The sequence below is a fragment of the Balaenoptera acutorostrata genome, chromosome 14 (assembly GCF_949987535.1).
Source record: "Balaenoptera acutorostrata chromosome 14, mBalAcu1.1, whole genome shotgun sequence".
Classification (NCBI taxonomy): Eukaryota; Metazoa; Chordata; class Mammalia; order Artiodactyla; family Balaenopteridae; genus Balaenoptera; species Balaenoptera acutorostrata.
This window is the reverse complement of record NC_080077.1, coordinates 91,649,716-91,675,015: the sequence shown is the minus strand read 5'-3', so window position 1 is coordinate 91,675,015 and position 25,300 is coordinate 91,649,716. Positions and strand designations below refer to the sequence as shown.

The following is a 25,300-nucleotide window of genomic DNA, read 5'->3' as shown; positions in this document are numbered from 1 at the left end:
AGTGAGGTGGATGGACCTAGAGTCTGTCATACAGAGTGAAGTAAGTCAGAAAGAGAACAAGAAATACCGTATGCTCACACATATATATAGAATCTAAAAAAAACGAAAAATGGTCATGAAGAACCTAGGGGCAGGACGGGAATAAAGATGCAGACCTACTAGAGAATGGACTTGAGGACACGGGGAGGGGTCATGTAAGCTGGGACAAAGTGAGTGAGAGAGTGGCCTGGACATATATACATATATACACTACCAAATATAAAACCGATAGCTAGTGGGAAGCAGCCGCGTAGCACAGGGAGATTAGTTCGGTGCTTTGTGACCACCTAGAGGAGTGGGATAGGGAGGGTGGGAGGGAGGGAGATGCAAAGATATGGGGATATATGTATATGTATATGTATAGCTATTCAGATTGTTATAAAGCAGAAACTAACACACCATTTTAAAGCAATTATACTCCAATAAAGATGTTTATATATATATATATATACATATATATATATATATATATATATATATATATATATATGCATGCAAGACCTGAGTTCTCCCGTGACTGAGAAGGACTAGCAAAGATAGAGCAAGTAAAGGAGGGTGAGCCAGCAAAACAGATCAAGAAGTAGCCTCCGAGAGAGAAGAGCACCTGTGAGCGCAGTGCCGAGACCTTTCCCTGGTCAAATCCAATAGTTTAAAATATCTTCTAATGCTTTTTCAAGTTTCTACAACATTTGGGCACAATATCAATAACCAGTAAGAAACTCCCTACATCAGCACAGTGAGCCACTGACACAGGAACAGCAAAAGTATTTAGGCAGGAGAGTCAATTCAATTCAGAAATCCTTGTGTGACACCGATTTCAATGCACTCTATGGGGGTAATGTGGAGGGGAATAAAAGCATGAGAAAGACTGCAGAAGAATAAATCCCATGGGAAAACGAGTATTATAGAAGACTATACAGAGACATAGATCCTTCTAAATAATATGACGATTAATTCCCCTGGGGGTCAGAAGATGAGAGACGCTAAGGATGACTCCTTGGAGAGGTGAAGTTTTGACAGAAGCCTTGAAACAAATATAAGGCTTCAGCAGGTTTTGAGGATGAAAGCCATTTTACATTTAGAAACTAGCTTGTGTAAGACCTAAAGTATAATGTTAAGGAAAATAACTCTGGCATGAGAGGAAAAGCCTTTCTTCTGGGCATCTTCAGACAGCTATTACTTGATATTCTTTCAGAGAAAGTGAAAGTCTTGGGGGGAACGTACAGGACAATCGCAAAGTAGGTGGACCCAGAATAGGAATGGATGAAAATAATCAATGTTGAACAATGACTAAAACAAAAGAAACAACACAAACTACAAATAGATACTAGATCATATATAAAATGAAGTCCTTTCTTATATTACAAATAAATTACTCATTTATTGTTTTAAATTACATTCCATTTCTGTAAAAACTCAGTTGTGCATATTTATTATAGGAAAAAAATGATTTCAAAGGGCCGTGCATCATAATAGCTCCAGGGAGATCATTTAAATACTCACATAATGTTTATTAATTTACATCACAAGTATTTCTAATTATTCAGAACAGTATTTGTCTAAAATGCATTATGCACATGAATAAGACAGACTTTATATTTGGGCCTTTATTTTTAACCACAATGAGTGTTTGTAGTGAGAGTAATAACTTTTAGGAGATAATTTCACACTATTCTTGCAACTGATATCAAAGACATAAAGTGTGGGAATATTTTTGTGACTAGCTTTGAGTTATTTACTTAATTGAGATTAAAGAAATAAATCAAAATTGTGCTCCATTGTTCACTGAAATATTTTATGCTCTACTTGTTACAAGAGTTCCAACTGACTTGATAGCAATTATTTTTAAGCTGAAAAATAAAAGATCATGTGAAGACTGTTTCTCATTATGAACGCATACACTCATGCGTAGTCTTTGGGTCTCCAGCACAATATACTCAGTTACTATAGAAACCATTTCTAGGGCAACAGGAGAAAGAAGTATGGGTGTTTCTGCTGCCAGCTGTGTGCCTTAAAGAAATGAATAGTAAACAAATAGTAGCTATTTGTATAAATAAATCAAGTTATTTTGTAATGTCATGTCTTATCTAATTAAAAGTACCAAGAATGAATAACTGACCATACAAGCAGATACATTGGAAAAATGACCATTTGATTTTCATTTGTCATATCTCCAAAATCTGAATACGTTTGAAAACTTCTATTAGAAACAGGTTAAATATAACTATTGTACATCATAAGAAAGAGCTCATACCTGTTTCTAATCAGAGAAAAATCTTTCTTGGTTCTTTATTTTGTCACATGAAGAAGCTGAGGGTAGTGATCTGCACATAATCTTAGAGTAACTTAAGGGGCACTGAGTTTAAATTCAGGTTCCCAAACCCAAATCCAATTTCCTCCACCACTAAGTTTACCTCCAAAATATGTTTTTAGGAACAATATAATACATCAAATTTATGCTGAATACCTACCTCTGTGCTCAATACTCAGGGCACAAAAAAAGTGAAGCTTTTAAACAATGTATTTTCTAGTGTGTGCTGATGGCAAATGGACAACTATACACTTAATTACCATCAAACAATTGTCATAGAAGAGGGGTCATCACAGTGACATCATACCAAGGCTCTCACCATCACAAAGCTTGTCCCAGGTTCCCACAGAACCTTGAGGGACTGCTGTGAGGACAAAGTGAGAAGTTAAATGCATCGTGTTTAGCTAACTCCTACCACATAGGAAATCCTTAATATATTTAGCTATTAGTTTTGCAAGAAAGTGGTTAAAAGTGATATAAAGAAGAACATGTAACATGTAACCACCACCATGTAACCACCACAATTTGACCTATTCTGGGAACTGCTACCCTGAGTTAGAGTTACAAACACTACTTGGTCTCTCTCACTCCTTTTTTTTTTTTTCATTTCTAATCCTTTGTTCATTCATAAATTTTTGTGTCCTGATCTCAGTCTGAACACTGAGAACCCACATCTGTTTGTATTCATTCACCCAGACCAGATCCAGCAAAGAGGTCTCCTAACCATGGTTCACCAGCTGGGGGTCTACTTGTTATGGGGTCTTGTAGTTTCCATTTACCCCCTCACCCCACCATATCACAGTTTTCTGGATTCTCCTGTGTTGTCAGCAGAATACTAAGATGACCCTTTCCATGACCCTCATCCTTGATCAATGTCCCTTTGAATGTGGGTGGATCTTGTGAGTATGCAAAGCTATCACTCTGGTGATTATGTTCTGCTATAAGCAAAGGAAGATTACACAGTGGGCCTAATCTAATCACAGGAGCCCCTTAAGCAAACCATTTTCTCCCACAAGTTGCAGAAGAGGAAGTCAAGGAGTTCAAGGGGTGAGAGAGGTTAGACACCAGGAATGCTCTCTGTTACTGAGACAGAGGGAGTTGGGGGCACAGCCTCGAGAATGGCTTCTGGGAACTGAGAGCTGTACCCAGCTGATGGCCAGTGAGAAAAAGGCACCTCCGTTCTACAACAGCAAGGAAAATAATTCCTTCCACAAGCAGTGAGTTGGAGGAGGACCCTAAGCCCAGATGGGACAATAGCCAGAGTAGAGATTCCATTGGCATATTCCTGGACTTCTGACCTATAGTAGCTGTAAAATAATACGGAGCATTAAGACTGTGGTGATTTGTTACCCAGCAATAAAAAAAAAAGACATGATGCTTTCTGCATAAGCCCTTTGTTCTAGCATCTGTATCTGCCGACTCTGAACCCAGTCTCCCAGCTGAGATCTCTTCCATCTACACCAATCTCCCCTGGCCCATTGTGCTTCAGCCAGCCACCTAGGCAGGCTTTAGAATTTGATGTTGACATGTAGCAGGGTTGATAGTTTTTTTTTTTAATGAAGAAAATTACAAAAAATGGAATTCTCTATTCATGAAAAAAGAATAAGATAAAATAAGATAAAAAAGATGAGAAGTGATATTTCCAGCATTTTTACAGGCAGTTACATTATCTGGTCCTGGTCCTAACTTGGTCTCCAAATCACAGTCAGGATCAATAAAGTTAATGGTAATGTATTTTTTAAAATTCTAAAATTTGAACTGAATTTGCCGATTTCCATGTAGTAGCCTCAAATTAACCATGACCAGGTCTAAAGAAGGTATGATACTTGTGAAATTAGTACGACCTGAGTATAATTCTTTCAAATGTTTTCTAGTTTTCCCGTATTTTTAGAATTAGATTTTTATTTTTGCAGAATAAGTATATGTGGAGTAACAATATTTGAAACGGATAAAAATTTATCTTTAAAAGTATAACAATATTTGAATAGTTAGCAAATATAGTAGTTGGCAGAAGTACTAAAAATTTGGTGTAACTTGACATTTCTGAAGATAGAGTGGGTAGACCAGGATACTTATCTGTTTTACAAGAACCTATTTTTTTCTTCAATTTCCTTACCTAAATTTGTTTCATATTAAGGAAAGCAGATAAAAATGCTAAGGCGCTTAAATCAATTTCAAATGCAAAATTAAAAAAAAAAATCAACATCAAACTGTCTTTGAGGGGCTTCCCTGGTGGCACAGTGGTTGAGAATCTGCCTGCCCATGCAGGGGACATGGGTTCGAGCCCTGGTCTGGGAAGATCCCACATGCCGCGGAGCAACTGGGCCCGTGAGCCACAACTACTGAGCCTGTGCGTCTGGATCCTGTGCTCCGCAACAAGAGAGGCCGCGATAGTGAGAGGCCCGCGCACCGCAATGAAGAGTGGTCCCTGCTTGCCACAACTAGAGAAAGCCCTCGCACAGAGACAAAGACCCAACACAGCCATAAATAAATTAATTAATTAATTTAAAAAAAATGTCTTTGAGAAAATTTGCTTTGCGTTGAATTGAAATTAATTATATAGGATGAGGGCAAGTTTCAAAGCAAGGACACTGGAGACTAAAGTTTACCATTTAAAATGAGACCTGGGGCTTCCCTGGTGGCGCAGTGGTTGAGAGTCTGCCTGCCAATGCAGGGGACACGGGTTCGAGCCCTGGTCTGGGAAGATCCCACATGCTGCGGAGCAACTGGGCCCGTGAGCCACAACTACTGAGCCTGTGCCTCTGGAGCCTGTGCTCCGCAACAAGAGAGGCCGTGACAGTGAGAGGTCCGCGCATCGCGATGAGGAGTGGCCCCCGCTCGCCGCAACTAGAGAAAGCTCTCCCACAGAAACAAAGACCCAACACAGCCAAAAATAAATAAATACATAAATTTAAAATGAGACCTGCCAGTCTAGGACATCTGTAAGTGCTAAGCAACACATTCCAAGAAATAGCTGAAAGTTAGCTTTGAAAGGTAATAGATCATTTCTTGCAAACAAAATATTTTAAAACATCATTAAGTCATGGATATTATCTTGGTTATGTGCTATTAGCAGTTAAGTAATTTTTTGAAAAAAATTGATAGCACAAAGTGGAAAGCTTCAAATAGAAATTAAATGTATAAAGGGATAAAGGATAAAGAATTCCAATGACCCTTCATGAGAAAAATTCAGATAAAAGAGATTATTCTTTCAGATAAAATAATAATCTTCCAACACAATTTTAAGAAGCAATAAATGTGTTTTTGTCAACAAATTTATTAAAAGCAAATTATTCTTATTGGATGTATATAACACATTGGGTTGTTTACTCTCACCCATGTCTCTTGTCATGTATAACATGAAAAAAACAAACAAAACAAAACAAAGCCTATTCCTAAAAAACTTGTCCCATGTTTGGAAATTAGCTCTGTCCCAGAGATTTTACATTTATTAAAGTGGAATCTTACATATTTTATCTTTAATATTAGTGGTTCTGTTCAAAATTTGGGCACACAAATATTTATAGTTTACAAGCTGGAGTCCTTATATGGCCTATATGATAAAATTAAACTAATATGAGTTTAATTTCTTGTTTGTGATTCAATCAATTAGTACTACATCTCTCAATAAAATTTATTTTTGAAATAAGCTAAACAGAAAAAAAATGGGTGGACACTGATTTCTATCACCAGGAAATAAAGACAATTAGTGCCAAATCAGTAAAATACCAAAAAAGTATTTACATTTTTTATAGAGATTATAATTTCAAGCAAAATCCATATCTTTTATAATACTTAATTTATATGTTTACAAATCTGTAACAAATATTTTGGTGATGGATAGGACATGGAGATGATTTAGAAACAAATTGTCCTCTTGCTTCTGTTTTCTTGTAAAGTGAAGGGGTGAAACTAGCTGATTAATTGTCACTCTAAATGTGGTAATTGCTTCTTCATCTACTGGCTGGTACTTCTAATTATGCCTTTTCTAGTTTATGCTAGAAAATTATTTTTCCTAGACCCTTTACATTTGAAAAGTACTTTCGGATGTTTATAAAATGTATTATTTTTGTGAGGATTTTATCTTTGAGCCAGAACCTTCCTATTATTTACTTAACCATTTGTAATGTCTACCACTGTCTCTGTCTTGAAATACAGTTGACTCAGAAAGAAACATTCCAATGTCCATATAGATGGGTTCAGTTTGTCCACTTGTCCACTGTGTGGATGGATGCCGAGCTCCCTTGCTATGACCACATCACTGCAGTGGGGTCAAGAGCACAGTAACCTCAGGAAGCAGCACACTACCTTTACCACGCCAACTGTGGACAGGTTTTCTTCACCACGTATGTTTTTCTCCTAATTTAAAAAATGTTTTAATGGAGGATTTGTTTTGCACTTTTTTGATTTTATGTTAAGAGTAATGATAGATGCAATGTATATAGACTGACTACCTCTAAAAACTGAGTTCAGCACAGCACATGCCTTGTCTAGTTTAATCCTCACAAGAGCTGTTTGCAGTGGCCATGGTTATTATTCCCATTTTAAAGAGAGAAAGGCTAAGTATTCCCAAGATCACACCATTACTAAGTAGATTTGGAACTATATAGCTTGGTTCTAGGGCCCCAATTCTAAACCCCCATGCTGTGGTAAGGACACTTTAGAAAACAATATGCTAATTTTTATGGGGCATCAATAAAAAAAGTATAAGTCCTTTACACGCATGTTTCGGTTTCCAGCTATGTCTGTGGAATTCAACTGATATTATTTATCTCTTGTGCTTTTAAAAATTAAATAAATATAAAATAGGGGGCAATTCCTGTGAGGTTAATAAAAATAAATACACTTTTTTCAGCTAGTTTGTGAAAAATGTTACTTTAATTACAGGCTTTATTTGGTCTTGAAAAAAAAAAAAAAGACAACTTTTTTCAAGTAGAAACAGTGATACTTACCTACCTTCGGGTACAAATATAAAATGGTCTAAAAGTACAAAATTGCACTGTTTATTAATTTCCACTATCAAAATGATAAAACACAATTTTATTTTATTCCCTTCCATTATAGAGAGCCCATCAGATGCTGTAAAGAGTGACAGAGACAATGGTATCAAAGGAAGAGACAGAAAAAACACTAGAGGAAATAAAAATTATCCAAAATCTAAGCAAAATGGTAAGTTATTTAGAGAAGCTTCACCCAAAATAAGAGCATTTATGAAAATCAAATAGAAAAATACAGTTCATGGTTATAATCTTAGATCAAAAGAATTGTGCTTATCATCTGAATTTTCCAAATTCTATCCAGAATTTTTTTCAATTTTCAAATATGGATGGAATATTCATGTCTTTTTTTTTTAAGCATTAAAAATCACTGTTTAGAAAGTAAAATAGGGAAGTTTTGGAGGAAAGGGAAAGAAAATATGTTAGGAATATAGGAATTAATGTTATTTCTACACTTGGAGGATCCTGTAATTCAAAGCTGAGAGTAGGGGTTAGACATTGGCTGCCATCAGGGTGTGAATGCAGGATGAGGAGTCAAGGTCTCAGGAAGGAGAGGACAGCCTCACACCGGATCTAGGGAGCCTCACTACTGACTCTTCTGGAACTGATGATACATGCTTCAAAGCATTAATAGGAACTAAAGAGACCTAGGGAAGGGTTAGAAATCCCTGGCTAAAGTATAACCAGGGGTTTACAACTACAAGAGTTGCAAGAGTGTGTCTCTGTCTAGAAAGAAAATGTCAAAATAGAGTAAATTAGTCAACAGTAAGTGAGCAAATCAAAATAGAGTATATATCAATAAAATCCAGGGGAAACATCAAGCTTAGATTTCAAGTACTCAGAGCTTAAGGGCCAGACAGGTATTAGCTGTGTCTGGGGCAGTAGTCTAGAAACTAAAAGAGCATATAGAGTTGAATTACAAAAACAGAAGCTTAGGGAGAGGCTAGCATTCAGGTGGCACTGTGACAGCAGTTTATATATATTTACTCATATAATCCTAAAAACTAACTCCACAAAATTAGTGGTAGTCCCATTTAATAACAGAGACTAATCAGATAGCTTTTCTAAAGTCAAAGAGTTAGAAAGTCAGAGAATGGGAATTTTAGGATTTGTCCATCCTCCAAGCTTCTGCCTGATTACCAGGCAATGAAATTATATAACTCAAGGTTTTTAAAAATCTTTTTGCTTTTAGCGTGTCCTTGTAGGAAGAGGGTGAAACACACAGTAGAACACCATGTGACAAGAGAAGACAGAAATTAGTGATGCAGCTGCAAGCCAAGGAACACCGAGGGCTGACAGCTCCACCAGAAGCTGGCGAGCAAGGAAGTACTCACCTCTGTAGGTTTCAGAGGGAGAGCCTGGCCCTACCAACACCTTGTTTTCAAACCTCTGTGGTCCAGGACTGTGAGACAACAAATTTCTGTTGTTTTAAGTCACCCAGTTTGTGTTCCTTTGTAGTGGCAGCCCTAGGAAAGTAATACCTTGTTCATCAAAATATATTTATAATTCTAGTATCAGTGTCACATTTACAAAATTTCAAAGCCAATATTATCAGATCTCGGTGTCTCAGGATCTGTCTTCTTCTCTTCCCATATTTTCTAATTCTGGCATGTGTTCTCTCAATAGTTTATACTACACCCTTGGGTCTGTCTACTCCATATGGACTTCTTGTTTTATACAAACACACAGGTACACACCCAAGTCTATACACATACATACACATACACACATGATATATGTACTATTCTAGTTATATTACCACGTAGGGCACAGATAGCTTGGATTACTAAATATTGTTATTAGTAGAGAGTTCTTCCATTCAACACAAAGTCACAAATAAATTTCCAAAATAAGCATAAATACAGAACACCAAACACATATTTCATGCAGAACATGACTTGGTAATTCATGACAGATGCAGGAGTGAGAGTCTTTCTGTGCCTCAGGGCCATGATCAGTAATGTCATTATAAACTTATCAGACTTCTGCATTGTAATAGAGCTATTGTAAGACACCATTTACAGCTGATAAAATGTCAGATAATCCTATTTGCAGCATGTCTGGAAAAATTGGTTTGCCTAGTTTTCCTTATTTGTCTTCAGAGGGTGGTTTAAGACACTTCTCTCTGCTTAAAAAAACTGATTACCAAAATAAATAAAAATAATCCAATGTGTCAGCAAATCCTATTGGCTTAATCTTCAAAATAGATCCAGAATCTGACCATTTCTCAGACCTTCACTGCTGCCACCTGGACAGAGCCAAGGTCATTGCTCACCTGGACGAGGGCATCAGCTTCCTAACTGGTCCCCTGCCTTTGTCAGCCCCACTCCCACCCACTAATCAATACTCAGCAGTACAGCCAGAATGATCACTCAGAGCCTGTCACTGTCCTGCCCAAACCTCTTGTATAATTTTCTGTTTCACTCAGAGTACAAGACAAGCCCTTGTAATGACCTAAAGTTCCTGGAATCTGATTTTGTTTCCTGTCCCCTACTATATACCTGACTTCACCCTCTACAAGTCTTCCTCTTGCTTACCTGTTCCACCACATGGAGTTTCCCTTATGTTCGTAGAAAATGTCAAGCAAACGGCATCGGCTACTTGCTCTTGGTGACATGTTTTTCCTCCCTGCCTCTACACAGTCCTTATCTCCTTCAAGTTGCTTCCTCAGTGAGATCAAACCTGACCATTGTCTCTCACCCATCAGTGCAGAATCTGTGACAGCCCCTACCCGTCTGTCCTGCTTTTTCTATCCATGCAGATTATCACATAATATATATATATATATATATATATATATATATATATATACACATAATATGTATATGAGAACTGCACTATGTACACTTTATTATATATAACATGTTACAGAGAAATACAGCTTTGTTATACTCAGTGTTTACTATCTGTCTCTCTCCACTGGAATTTAAGCTCCAGGAGGGCAGGAGACATGTGTTCTGTTTGGCACTGTATCACTCACACCACAAACAGAGACCAGGACATCTTGCTAAGATGTGTGGTAAGTGAAACACGGTTATTCAGGAAGAACATCAGTTACGCTAATCTCTGTTACACGTAGATGAAAACACTGTCTAGGGATTTAAATAATGTCTTAATTACTGACATTAAATAGCATCTCAAAATACTGCTGACTGATGTTCATAAAAGTGACAGCTTGTCATACTGCACCACATGCTTCAAGTATAAATAGATTTGGGAGGCAACAGAAATATATTTTTATTAATTTCCTGTGTACAAGTGACTGACAATAGTACATAGAATTGAGAAAAACTACGTCTTTGGAGAGGTAAGTAATTAGGTACGCTGTCAAAGGTGCTCTACACCAGGGGGTCCAGAAACCATCACCACATAAAGCCTACTGGCTGCATTATTATTATTATTTTTTCTTTTGGGAAAGGTTTTGACAAAAGAACTAGGTACGCTGGCCCTACCCATGGGCAAAAGCCCATGAGCTGCAGGTCCTTATCCTAGTTTTGAACCTTGTTCCCCTGCTTTCTGGACTCCCCAGAGAAGGGATGCTATTCCCAAGGGGGGCCCACTGAGATCTACCCAAGAATGGGAGCCAATGAAGACATGAAGTATAAGAAGAGCCACACTCCCTTCATTGAATGTTATCTTATCCTTACAATTCATCATATCTGGGTCTCGCCAACTCCAATTCCAATGCCCATGAGATACTTACTAGCTCAGGGACCTGAGCCAGGACAGTCTCCACCTGGTTCTTATCTGCAAAGTCGGGAGGGGACAGGTCACTGTCAGTTACTAAACAGGTATTGAATAAATGGCAGCTTCTATTATTAAAATTATCCTTGAAACCAGGAGTTTTATCTTCATCCCCATAATATCCAGAGATGTCCACGAGGATCTGTGCTGTTTCTTGGCCAAAGCACTTCCTCCCTGTGACAGGGTTCTGCAAGGCTTATCGTAACACTGGCCCAGATCACAGGACTGGATTATTTAGGTCCTCTGCTGGGAACATCTAGTTCCCATCCTCGCGCGTACTCTCACTGTAGAGCTGACATTCTGCCTCACACTCCCGCTGTGCTGAATCTTTGCCCAAGAGCAGATAGCAGTTCCCTAAATGAATAGCACCTCCTGAACAGCCGGGATCACACTCAGAAACAAACATGATCTCCCCATCTTTACCTGTCTCACCAGCTGCCTAAGGTCTCCTGGTGTCAAGTCGCTTGATAACCAAAGGCATCGTGACCTGATAAGTTCATAATTCCTTGATATTACTGTATATGGAGCTATCCAGCTTCTTCCTTAGGGGACCAGACACTTCAGCCATTCTTAGGGTATTTTAGGGTATTTTTCCCAACCTCCAGCTTCTGCACATCCACAGCTTATATTGCTCTAGTCATAGTAGCCTTCACAGCTAAACCTCCCTTTTACTAAGTTGATGATAATCTTTGTGACCAGCTTTAAGATAAGTTTTACCAAAAAAAGACTCACAGACATAGAGAAGAGACTTGTAGGTGCCAAGGGGGGAGGGACAATAAAGGGAGGAAAAATAAAGGGAAAACATAAATTGTAAGTGTTTTTACAATAGTCTTCCGATAGGAGGAGATGTTTGCATCGACCCTGAGGATAGGTATTCTCACAAACTGGGCAATAGAGGGCACCCATGAGGAGGGACTATAGACCCTAAAGAGAAGAGCTGTGAAACTGTATGATGGGATTGAGGGGTTTCTTTCAAAAATAGGGTGGAGATGGGTGGTAGAGAAGTAGCTGTAATGCTTCAGATTTAAACATTTTCTGAAAGGAAATGAAGACTCACTGTAGTTTTTTAAGCAGAGGAATTTAAAAAATCACATAAGAAGAACAACTCTGAAAGTAATGTGGAAGAGAGACTGGGAGAGTGGAGACTAGAAATAAGCAGCTAATTTTAGAGAGAACTGCGGTAGTCCAAAAAAGATGATAACGGTTTAAACTGGAGTGATAGTAGTGAGCTGAGCTGAGAAGCTGCTGGAGAGAACTTTATAGATAGAATCCATAGTGCTTTTGATGAACTTAAGTTTACCCTGAAGTTTGGAAAAATAGATGGATATAAATTTCATGTCTGAGGTATGAATCAGGGGAGAAAAAGTATGGGTAGGGAGAGAGATGGAGGTTGCAGTTGGGGAGATAAAGATTTTATCTTAGGTTTCTGAGGCACTGACTGGTTAAAAATGTGATTCTGAAGTGGGAGAGAGCTTATACCTCTGCATGTATTTGAAGCCATGAATGTAGGTGCTTCAACTCCAAAGACAAATTTCGAATAAAAGAATGAGAATTGCAAGAAGAAGCGTGAAGAGTGTGTGAAAGGAAGGAGACGAGAGAGGGGAAACATTTAAGAACACACCCTGGAGGATTCAAACTGCAAAACTACATGAAACAGGCCTGGAGGAGGAGGGAAGATAATTCCAGAACCGCAGCAGCACAGGCAGGGCTGGATACACCACTCAGGGAAACAAATGCAAAATGAAAATGTGGGGTCATTTGTTTAAAAAAAGCAGAATGGGCTTCCCTGGTGGCGCAGTGGTTGAGAATCTGCCTGCTAATACAGGGGACACGGGTTCGAGCCCTGGTCTGGGAAGATCCCACATGCCGCGGAGCATCTAGGCCCGTGAGCCACAACTACTGAGCCTGCGCGTCTGGAGCCTGTGCTCTGCAACAAGAGAGGCCACGATACTGAGAGGCCCACGCACAGTGGCCCCTACTTGCTGCAACTAGAGAAAGCCCTAGCACAGAAACGAAGACCCAACATAGCAATCAATCAATCAATCAATAAATAAATCTTTAAAAATAAATAAATAAATAAATAAAGCAGAAAAAAATGTTCCATTAACGGTACTAAAATATAAAGCTTTTCCCTTTTTACCTGTGGTTTCTTTCCCATCTTTTCATAGTATTTTTTTACTTGCTGTTTAAGGTCATTCCAAGCAAATTTTAAATTTTCAATTATTAGCAAAACTTTGACCTTTCATCTTTATATTGTGCAATGCCAGTTTTAAATGCAAACATAAGAGAATTTAGTCCTTTCGTCACATGATCAAAATTACACACTTCATATTTCAGAGCTAGTATGTGCATTTTGTTCTTAGTAAGAGCTAACTCTGAACACTGAAACAAACTGTCTCAACTGCTTTTATTACATGTCTTGGAAGATGCATATTCTAACACCACTTTGGAAGCTGACAGCTGTCATAGTACAATATTAGCCATGGAAAATACGTAAACAAATGAGTAAAGCTATATTCCAGCAAAACTCATTACAAAGACAGGTAGTAGGCCTGGCCAGGTTTGACCTGCAGACCATACTTTGCTAATCCCTGGTCTATGAGATTAATTTTCCCAAGGTCACATGCTGCTGAGATGGATATTCAACAATAAAGATGAAAGCATTTTGAAACCAAAGAACGGTAACATGCATAAAAAAATTGTATTATTAAATTATTATATTCACTCTACTATATTTTGTATATGGTGTCAATAATACAATTCATTTTAGTGACCAGTGGGAATAAAATGCAAATAACGAATGCTTTTGAATACTGCAAACTAACACAACACAAAAAGCACAGGGTATTCATTTGTGGAAGATGCACCGGAGAGAGAATGTCAGAATGTTACTTCTGAATTGATTACTGCCGTGTGCTGGGTTTCAGCAGATATAGTTTGAGCTGCAGGAAAACCGTGGTGTTCATTACAGGGTCAGTTCTATATGGGATTTGTTTTATAAATTGCAAGTAAATTAGAACAAAAGTGACTATTCGATATTGCAACAAAAGCTTCTACCGCTTTGCAAGTGCTTCCTTGCCCACAGGGCTAAGGGGAGGTGCAGTACGATGTGTCACGTGTCAGCTTCACGTGTCTGTGTCCTCGGACACTTAGTAGTTTTCACCAAAGGAAAGCTCCTTCATCCAAATTTGCTGGCTTATGAAATGTAAACATAATAACGAGTCATTTGAAAACCCTAGGATAAAGACATGATTCAAAATTTGCCAAGAGGTAGAAATGAGAAACAGGTATGATTGTTTTTAAAAGGTGTAATTCGTATCTGAGCAATTCCGGGCCAAACAGACAAACCCAAAATTACAGCAGTGTCTGGTGCCTGTCGCAAAGTAGTCAGTCAGTTAACATCTGAATATTGGATAAAATGATGTGCTTAATGCCATTCCATTTTTTTCCAATTTCATTAAAATGTAAAAATGCTGCAGGCACGTTACTCATGATTTCAACATATATAGTAATTTAGTTTTTAAAAAGTACATGGCATGTTTGAATATAAAGATGTATCCCCTTGTTATTTCAGAGAAATATATTACAACTTTTTCAGCTGACTTTCTTGTCACTATAATAAGGTTAATTAGCAATGACTTTCTTTTTTTTCTCTACATGAATATTTTCCTCAAGATTCTTGTAAAATTGATCATTTTGATCTAATATGAATAAAGTGATTAAATATACTTTCTGAAATTTTTTTCTCACTATACACAAATATTTACAAAAACATATTTTACTATGAGTATAAAATATATAATCATGTAAAACTTTCAGAAAATAAAAACAATATTAAAAGCAACATTAATGTTTTGAAAGAATCCTCTGTATGCATATGTGTGGTGTGCTTGCACTACACGTCTTAGCAAATATGTGGTTTTATCAGTTCCACTTAATAGTATGAGAGAAGCAGCTTTTCATGTCAGCATTTATTTAGTACAACCACCACTTTTGAACACAGTTGTTTCCAAATATTTATTATTTTAATAACATAATTTGGGTATATCAGTAATAATAATTTCCTAAAACTGAAATTGATATGTTAAAACTCAAAACATTTCCGATGGCAAGCAATCCTCTGAAAAGATGGTGCCCATTTACTTTCCCCCCAAAGAGTAGAGAATCTTCACCAATTCAGAGTATTAAAATTAAAAAACAAAAACAAAAACAAAAAACTGGCAAACAGATAAAATTTGTCTCATTTTAAATTTGCTATCTTCAATTGATTCTGATGATTTTGAAATATATTTTTATTGTCTGTTTATAGCAAACTGTTTTACTCTTCCAGTGGTCAGCTGTTTCACTTTGATTTGACAGAGTATTTTATAGTCATATGTCTATCTTATGAGGTAATATATTTTTGCATATATCTGCATTATGTTTATGATCATTTTTGGCTTAAAAAGTATTAATTTTAGTTATTCTACTATAAATATACTCACTATCAACATTTTACTTATAATTTTCTATTTTTGCTTCGAGATTAAAAATTTCCAGTTAGAGATCAAATAAATATTAACTTATATTTTATTTAGATTATTTAATGTTTTATTTTGTAAGTTTATCTAGTTAGTACTCATAGGATTTAGTTTGGTATAAGATATAGGGGAAGAGTTTTCAAAATATCAGAATGCATCAACATAATTTAGTAAGTATTAAAATCTTTATCAATTAAAATCCCTCCTTTTTATGTAATTTTATATCTAATGTGTATATATATATCTGGACTTTCTGTTCTATTTTTTTATCTGCATCCCTGTGATAACATCATAATCATTTATTAAAGTTTATTTTAATACATTACAAACAAGTTCTCTTATTGCCATTCCTTTTCAACATTTCTCTTCGTACTCTCTTTCACTTTAAAATGACTTGATCAGGGTTTAACAATTATCCCATTTGAACTTGTTTGAAATTGCTGTATACTTTTCAAATGTAGTGTCTATGTAGTGTTAAGGGATCACACTTCTGAGCTCTCAAATAAAGATATGTCTCCATTTATCTACTTTTAAAGTATTCAACAAATTTCACAGCAGCAGTAGTTTGTGTTTTTGGTTACTTAAATAATGCATTTTTCCATTAGATTTTCTAAATACTATAAGAAGAAATATGTACATATAAGGCATTTTGACTAGTTTATGAATTTAATGGAACTACCTCTTCTGCTTCAACTTTAAGAATGGGATTAAGTATTGTTGTGAGCTATTTATATTGTTATGTTTGTTAATAATAACAGATATCTAAAAGATTTGGAGATAATGTAAATCCCTTAGAATAGAAAGAAGAGAAAAAATAAAGACTCTCAGTAAACTATAAATTGAATGTCAATGTCTTTATATCTAATGATGTGGTAAATTGTATTATTAAATATCTTACTTTGACTCATTCTTTTATTCTTGGAGAAAATAACATTTGCCATTTTCTAGAATTTTACTAATATCGTACTGGATTTTTTTTTTAACTTGAAACGTTACAACTATGAATGGAATAAATGGAACTCATGCAAACTTTTCTTTTTGTGCTATTTTTGTTACCCACTGCTACTAGAGAATATTTGGGTCAGGAAGCTCCGGTTGCTCTCTCTTACACTCTTCCCAAACAACTGGTAGAAAAGAAAATAGACATATAACTACAGAAAAATAATATGAACTGCTAAAAAATGTTCCTTTTTCTCTCTTAAGTTTCATTTTCTTCATGAGCTAGACCAAACCACAAAGACTGGATTGTTTAGAGGATGGCGTACCACAACACCTACCATTCAGCTTAATAGAGCCGTGGCTGGACTGCAAACAGTGATCATATGCACCAAAAGTCCCACCAAACTCTAGGAGACACACTGGTAGAGGGTGTGCCATGATGCTCACTTTGCTGATCACAAGAGGGTGCTTGGGGTATCTTTTTTCTTTTTTTTTTCACTTTGCTGATCACAAGAGGGTGCTTGGGGTATCTTTTTTCTTTTTTTTTTCACTTTGCTGATCACAAGAGGGTGCTTGGGGTATCTTTTTTCTTTTTTTTTTCTCAGCAACCCAATTCAAGGTGAGGGATCCACCAGAGCAAGGGAGCACAGAATTACAGGCTCTCCACCTTTTATACTTCCTAGTATGGAAGCAGCATGAAGGGAGGAAATAGTCGTGCCCAATGGTTCACTTTAGAAACATACAAGGAAATTCTCCCTGCATCAGAGACACACTCCTTCCACACTTTGGTAGTGTGTTAGAACGTACTGAAGATTTTAGCACTGCAGGCCATTCTACTATGGCCTACCCCACCTTTTCTTTACATGGAAATATTAGACCAGATGTGGTTTTAAAGATCTTTTCCAGATCCTGAATGGGTTTGGCCAACAGGGACAAGAGACAGTGAGGTTGTGTGTACATCTCCTGGGCTTCTCCAGCTTGGATTGCCTTGGACTGCTGTGTCCTCCCCTACAGAGGAGCCAAAGCTTCTGTAAACTGGCAGCTTTCCTCCATAGTTTCTGGGTCCTGTAACTGCCCTTTCCTTTGCCCATTCAGGCCTAGGGGCAGTAATGGCATTCTGCTGGTACTAATCCCAGCAAACCATACTATGCCTCATTGTTTCCTTATACTCTACTCATATATTTGTAAATGGTTTTTTTATTAAACTCTCCCCAAGTACCCAGTTGGAGTTTGCTATCTTTTCCCAGATTTGACCCTGACCAATACAGTGGATGAAGATATTGGAAAAATGCCAGCATGTCTTGGAAATGATTGATTACTTTGTCTAAAAGGATTAGGGAGGCAAGAGAAACTAGAAGGCTAAGAGAATTGGAGGAGGTCAAAACCATCAAAGAATGTTTGCAGTTGGAGTGAGGGATGAGCAAAATGCAATGTGACAAGATTTTGCTCATAAAGGGCAAAACTAGGATTCAATTTCCTAGAAATGGGGAATTTGTGTCCTGATTGTCTGGACAGTCAGGGGTGGCTGTGGGGTTACTGTAGGAGAGGAGGTGTAACTCAGCTACATTTACTAAGAACCTTCTCTGTGAGCAATGATGTGTTAGGCATTGTCGATAAGTTAGACAACCAGCTATCATCTTGTAAAAGTACAAGGAGGATTCTACTTTTAAATTCATAATTAAACTTACTATGTTATTTTTAGAAACTTTGTAAAGAAAATCATATCATATTGGACACACCAAATATAATGATTTGGTCTTTCATATCACTGAGTTGCCAGCCATAAGCCACACACCTAAAAACTTTAAAATATTGATATAATGTATATTTCTTCTGAAGCATACATGCACACACATACACACACAAAACTAATAAATTCTTCACTGAAGAAAAATTAACTTCACTGCCACAATTACACTTGAAATGCCACAAGATAGAATTCTTTTAAAAATGAAAAAAAATCCTCTTTCTGTTAAATACAATTTCTTAAACTTTTTTTTGCACATTTCCTAACTTGATGGTAATTTACAAGGGTAAAGGAGATTAGTAATTTCTAAAATGCTTTAAGCTAAGAGCAGTTGTCTAAGAAAAGTGGCTTTTCATTAATTATTTCAAGACTCTGAATTCAAATTCATATACAGGATATTATTTTCTGTCAGCTGTTATATGATGTTTTTGTTAAATAAAAGACATTAATTTATATTCTGTGTTATGTATACAGTGAAAGCATCACGGCTTTGCATGAAAAAATGATAAACCACACCATGTAGGATGGGAAAATCCAATAGTGTTCCCTTGAGTTTTTTCATCTTTTCAGTTTAAAAAGTACCAGCTCTGAAGAAAATGTTAGAAAGTATATGTTATATTGTGTTCAATCTGACAAAGAAGCTATTTCAAGAAATGAGAATAATAAGAGTTATTCCAAAACTTTGAAAGATCCATTGTAACGACTTGAACTAGTTGTTTCTGACTGATTGCCTGTGGTATAGCCATCTCCAACACACTCCTGCATTGATCTGGGAGCCTTTGTGGCAGTGTGTAAAGAATAACCACTTGTGACAGGTACAACAGCAGGGGCCATCTCCATTGAACTGGCTGCTGCCCTGATTACAAAGAGGCTGTTTAGAGCACCTGGTGACCACGACAGGCTCTTTCTTCTCTGTAGAAAAGAAACTCATTTCTAAAAGTTTACAGAACTAAAACTGAGAAACTCACCAGAAATCATCAGCTGAGGAGGTGCCGGAATGGGCTCCAGGGAAGACCAGATAAGAGACCTAGTGATGGAAAGCCTTTGACTTGCTTCAGGAGATTCCTGACCATGCCCACGAGGCTGCAGCTCCCATCTGGACCATTCTGAAGAAGTCCTGACCTCTTCTTTTAAATCAGGTGCTAAGGTCAGATAATCTGTATAATATGTCCAATCTGGCATAACTACAGACATGGGGACAGAGGTCTGTATTGGAAGTGATTGAGTTGCTGAAACTATAGAAAATGCTACAGGAGAGGTTACTTCTGAAAAATCAGATGTGGAGTCTACATGTGGTGGCAGGTTGTTTTTGAGGTCACTTGAATGTATAGTTTCTGGATGACTTTGAAAGTTTAATTCAAAATCTAGAGACCCATCCCTTGTGTGAGGTTTGAACTGGGTATAAGACCCTTCATGCTCTCGCATGCCCAGTAACTTGTCTTCATTCAGCATCTCAGTGGGACCCAAAGTTATACCATAGAGTCTTATTTTCAATAGTTTAAAAATGTTTTCTGATACTGAAGGATCATCAGTAGTCAGTTTTGAAGTCAAATCCGAATTCATCAGGTCTGAAGGGACAGTTTGTGAAGGGATAATGGATGAACACAACTTATCCAAACATAAATTAACATCCAAATTACTTGATAGGGTAACATATTCTTCTACAGATGAGACTAAAATTCCTCTTTTTGTACTCTTTGTAGAAGGAAATAAAGATGACAGTTCTGTGATTGCCACTGATGGCGTAATTTCAGCAGCCGAAGGAAGTGAATGTCCAGAAGTGATAGTTTGAGTTCCCATTCGTGCAAACCAGCTGGCTAATACTGCTGAATTCATCCAAAATGTCTCGTAAAAGTGGGACTGTTTGCTATGCGAAACTTGATCTGAAAATTCATGAAAGGATTTTATTTCAGTCATAGAGCACGTTGCACATGTTTGGTTTAATTCACTTAAAGAATCAGCAGCCTGTGGTTTGATATTTGTGAGTCTCTGGTTGCTGGATGCTTCGGTAATAACCTGATCTTCACTGGGAATGGAGGCTTGTGTGGTGAATCTGTGCAGAGTTGATGAGTTTAAGACGGCTACCTGTTTGGATATGATTATCTTAGCAGGAGAAATGGGAGACATCGAGGAGCTCAGCAGTCTCCAGGACTGTCTTCTTGAAATTAAGGAAAGAGCTGAATTTTCTTCAATATCCTCTTGAGAGACGACTGGAGGTGCACTCATGGAAGCAGTTGTGGGCGGGAATCCACGGGAGAGTAATGAGTGTCTGTTTAACTCAACATCAGTCCCTGGAACGCCACTAATTACTGAACTCATTGTGGTAGCAGACAAGACAACAGTCCGGAAGCTCTCAGATAATAAAGATTGTGTGGGAAAAATAAAATCTGTCATTAAGGAGGAGACGATAAACAGGGTGCTCTCTCCCCTATCAGGGAAAAGGAGTCCTGGTGCGCCCGCTGGAGTTTGGATGGGCATACGTGATACAGATGTTTTGCCCCCGACGATTTGTGCTGGGTCATGAACACCAAAATTCAGAAACTGAGAAGAGGAAACATCTGCTGAAGAAGGAAGACTGTGTTTTGCTGAAATCTCTTTAGTGGAAATCAGTTCTTCGAGTAAATAACTTTCAGAGGACGTGCCAATATCTAATGCTGCCAAACCAGTGGTTGGGAGAACGTTGTGCTGGAAAATGTCTGTCTGTTTTGGACCTTCAGAGAGGAAAAAGGTAAGAAAGGAAGAAAGAAAGAACGAGAGAGGGAGCGAGAAAGAAAAGGAAGAAGAAAAATGGATTAAGTCCTTGGCTGAATCTTCTGCAAATTACACTGCAGCTTATACCCATTATATATATGCAGACAAATATGGCTCTGTAAATGACTTTTCTAATAAAAGTGTATGAGAAAGTTTAGTGACTTCACAAGCTGCATAAATGCAGAGTTCTATTATTCATACTCCCTGGGGTGGCCAAATTCAGAATAAATGGTCTTCTTTAGAATAACCTTCATTCCAAATTAATGATGACTTTGAAGTATGAAACATGAAAATTTACAATTCTTTGTCATTGAAAAATATAAAAGAATATTTGACCTAATGAGTTAGAAATATTAGAAATTTCATTTTACTTTCTGAATAGGCAATTTTTTTTCTATTAGATACCATTATATTTCAAATTAACTCCTTAAAAGAACAGAAATTATACAGAAAATATATAGAGCAGTATACCTTTATGCTTATAATATCCATTAGGCTTTAAAAATATTTTTTAACAAGGAATACCTTGTGAAAGGCTATAATTCTCATTCTAATTATCCGGAGTGACAAGAAAGAATTTGGAATTTAACATACAATATACTATTTACAATATGGCACTATTTGATTCAGTAAGTTAAATAAGATGTGTCAAAACATACTCAACCTGTCAAAATATTTCCCAATAGGAAAAAACAGATTTTTAAAAATCTGAGTGTTTTTCCAATAAATTGATAGGAATATAAGTTTACATATAATGATTCAGAGGATGTTAAATAAAGACATAATGAGGTAAGTAGTACAGGCCTTTTAAATAAGTTTTACTGATAGTTGAAACAAAATGAGGTAGAATTGGGGTACAGTTATGTACCAAAATTTACATATCAGAATAAAGACTATTAATGAACATTTTTGCACTGTTTCAGAAAGAGTATTTATTCACAAAGGACACCAACATTTTTAAAACTTACAACACATAACCAACAAGAATTCTAAGCCAATTTTATAGCCTTGAAAAATCAAGTGTCTTAGAAAAATAAATATTGAAATAAGCCAGAAAATATGTTTTAAAACATAACTTTTTCAAATTCAAACTTCTCTGCATCATACTCTCATCTACTTACTTTGACTAACTGGAGAAGTGTTCACTATGGCCCACAGTTGGGTAGCCCTGGCAGGTGAGATGTTACTGACCGAAGTCCCCGAGGTGGGCACTGTGTATGTTTGTGTGGAAGTGGCCTCTTTTCCTTGAGAGCTGGGAGGTAAACAGGTGGTTCTTCTTATTTCATTACCACAGAGAAGCCCAATGGAGCAGGTCTGTAAATGACAATCGCCATAGTTAAGCTCATAGTTTCTTTGCCCCTGAGAATTTTTAAGTTAGTTTTGAGGTCGAATTGCATTTTCATAGTTATATTAGTTAGCTCACCACCTTATTGTGTAGAAAATGGAATCTCTACAGTAAATTTACCTACATTTCAAAATTAATTAAATTCTTCAAATTTTAGATATGCTCAACTGAATGCCTAAATTTATTCTTGATTCCTTTAAGTCAAAATACTACTTTCCATTTGCTTTGAAGATATTTTTTTCCCATGAAGAATCTGTACTGTATGGTAGAAAATATGAATATAAAAACTCTTACAAATTTTGAACTTTTCTTCTCTAAATGTCATATTTAGTTGGAAACTAAAATAAAACAGACTATCTACAACAGATAATTTGAAGACATTATCTTGTGATTTTCTGAATCATTTTAATCCACATTGGTTTAAAAAGCAAGGTTCCTTTTCTGTTTTAGCTTGACCTGAATGACTTACTCTGCCATATACTTATAAAATAATTTCCACATAACAAAATTAATTTTTAATTCATAGGAAAGAAAGTTGTGAGGCATGTATAAATAAGTGCAAATGGATAAGGGATTCTCCTTTAAATGTAGAGCTAAACATTAGTTATACTATTTGAAACATTTTGAATTTTAAGGAAATACCACATACCTATTTTCTAACACTAAAGACATTCCTAGGTAGCTCTGCTTCACTGTTACACTATTTGTCCAAGATTGTATCTAATTTGTACAAAATGTAAATTTTGCTTTAGTTATCCCTTTTTTGTTTGTTTCACAGTTATATATTCTGTATGCACTTTCAACTCACACATTAAAGTATTTAAAGGTCAAAGGCCAGTGTTATATAACTACCTTAAAAATCTAACATATCGAAAACAGTAAAAAGTGAAGCTAGAAGTAATAGAAGAAACAGCAAGAAAAACATATCTATTATCATTCCACACATTCAAGACCAAGAGATTGTCCTTTTCTCCACTCAAAGGTAAACAGCAAGCCTTAGAAGGACTTCAGAGATTAATGACAATGCACAGGAAACTAGGATAAAAACCAGAATGCCAATATGCTAGCTTACAGTGAAAACCTAGCTGTTACACAGCTTATAAATATTTGCACGGTCATGGTCAGCTTTCCCCTCCAGAATCACAATCAGAAGCCATAATTAACTACCTTGAGAAATCATCACTGCAGGATTAAGGATCCTCAAAGTCCCCATGATCAACAAGTTCTCTCCATGTCAGCAGAGCTACCCAAGAATCACAGGTTTCCCTGATGTGCATTAGATCAGAACATGTAAAACTAGTTTTGTTTTGTTTTTGTTTTTTAATTTATTTATTTTTATTTATGGCTGTGTTGGGTCTTCGTTTCTGTGCGAGGGCTTTCTCTAGTTGTGGCAAGCGGGGGCCACTCTTCATCGCGGTGCACGGGCCTCTCACTATCGCGGCCTCTCTTGTTGCGGAGCACAGGCTCCAGACGCGCAGGCTCAGTAATTGTGGCTCACGGGCCCAGCTGCTCCGCGGCATGTGGGATCTTCCCAGACCAGGGCTCGAACCCGTGTCCCCTGCATTTGCAGGCAGATTCTCAACCACTGCGCCACCAGGGAAGCCCTAAAACTAGTTTTTGAATGCTTAACAACATTAGACTAAGGTACTGCCAGAAGAATGATCTTGAATACTTGATGTTAACTGATGTATCACTGATTAAAGTTATCTACCTATTAGACAACTTGACACTGGCACTGCTGACATTTGTCTCTATGATTCTCATATGTTCTCTAATAGTGTTGACTGTTATATTATTGATGTGTTAATACATTCATCTTCCAGGTGACACTTAGGTCCAGCAGCCAGGAAGCCATACTCCCTCTTTCCTATGTTGCATGCCTAGGCTCACATACATCCTGTGCTGTTTTTAGCCTTTAACTCTCAAAGCTGAATTTACTTTCCCAATTTTGAGCTCAATAGGAAACATCTTGTTATATTCCCAAGTACTAGCAACTTTTAAATCATATTTTTTTAATGTTCTTCCAAATAGATTTTAATTGTTTGAACTTTCTCTGTCTATACACACAGACACATACACATACACATATACCAATACGATTTGTCTTAGAGAGGCTTCCATAATTTCCTTAGTTAAATCCCAAACTTCATGGGAAAGTTCACTACATGTTCACTAAACCTATTGCATCTTCCTCTTGGATTACATGTCTCAGTCACTTTTGTGTCTCTGTGTGATCATGTGACTTACTTCTAACCAAGGAAGGGTGAATGTACCATGTGTGATCTTCCAGCCTCTCCCCCTGTGTGCTGACCTTTGAAAACACATATTAAAGATGGGTAGCCACAGAAAGGAAGTAGCCTATGTTCCTAAAAGTCTATTTGAAGGAGAATATCTGAAATCAGAAACACTCACTTGGACTTCATGTGAATGGAAAATAAATTTATATTATATCAGGCTAGCAAAATTTTGGAGGTTATTGTTATAGCAGTTAGCATTTTCCTTACTAATACATCAATCTTTGCCTCACCTGGTCTTTCTGATAATATTCTTTGTTAGCTATGAGAAAGTTAAATTTAAAAAGCACCTCATAAATGATTGAACATTTCTTTTTCTACATTTGCCTGATTACATTGAAAGATATAGCATTTCAAATATTTAGCTTTGCTTTAATTCAGTAAGCCTTTAATTCTGTATATTTCTTTCTTAACTTGGTGGTTACCATAGTAACTTATTTGGCCAATACATCCTCATTCACTCATTCATTCATCCATCAAATATGTATTGAATGCCTGCCATTATGTTTTATTCACTGATATTTATTGAAACTTAATATGTGCCAAGATGATGATCAACAAGATTTCATGACTTTAAAATATATATTTTTATTTCTGAATCTATATTTAAGAA

The 25,300-nt window shown here is 36.7% G+C and overlaps 1 protein-coding gene across 2 annotated transcripts in view; it reads right to left on the bottom strand.

Moving 5' to 3' along the window:
• Positions 1-25,300, bottom strand: part of EYS (eyes shut homolog) — a 1,775,980-nt gene that overhangs the window by 852,622 nt on the left and 898,058 nt on the right. For both annotated transcript variants that reach the window (XM_057527983.1, XM_057527984.1), the window contains exons 23-24: positions 22,170-22,362; positions 19,266-21,008 (exon numbers count right to left, since the gene is read on the bottom strand). In XM_057527983.1, the coding sequence (XP_057383966.1) occupies positions 19,266-21,008; positions 22,170-22,362 (1,936 nt within the window). The remainder of the gene's footprint in view (positions 1-19,265; positions 21,009-22,169; positions 22,363-25,300) is intronic.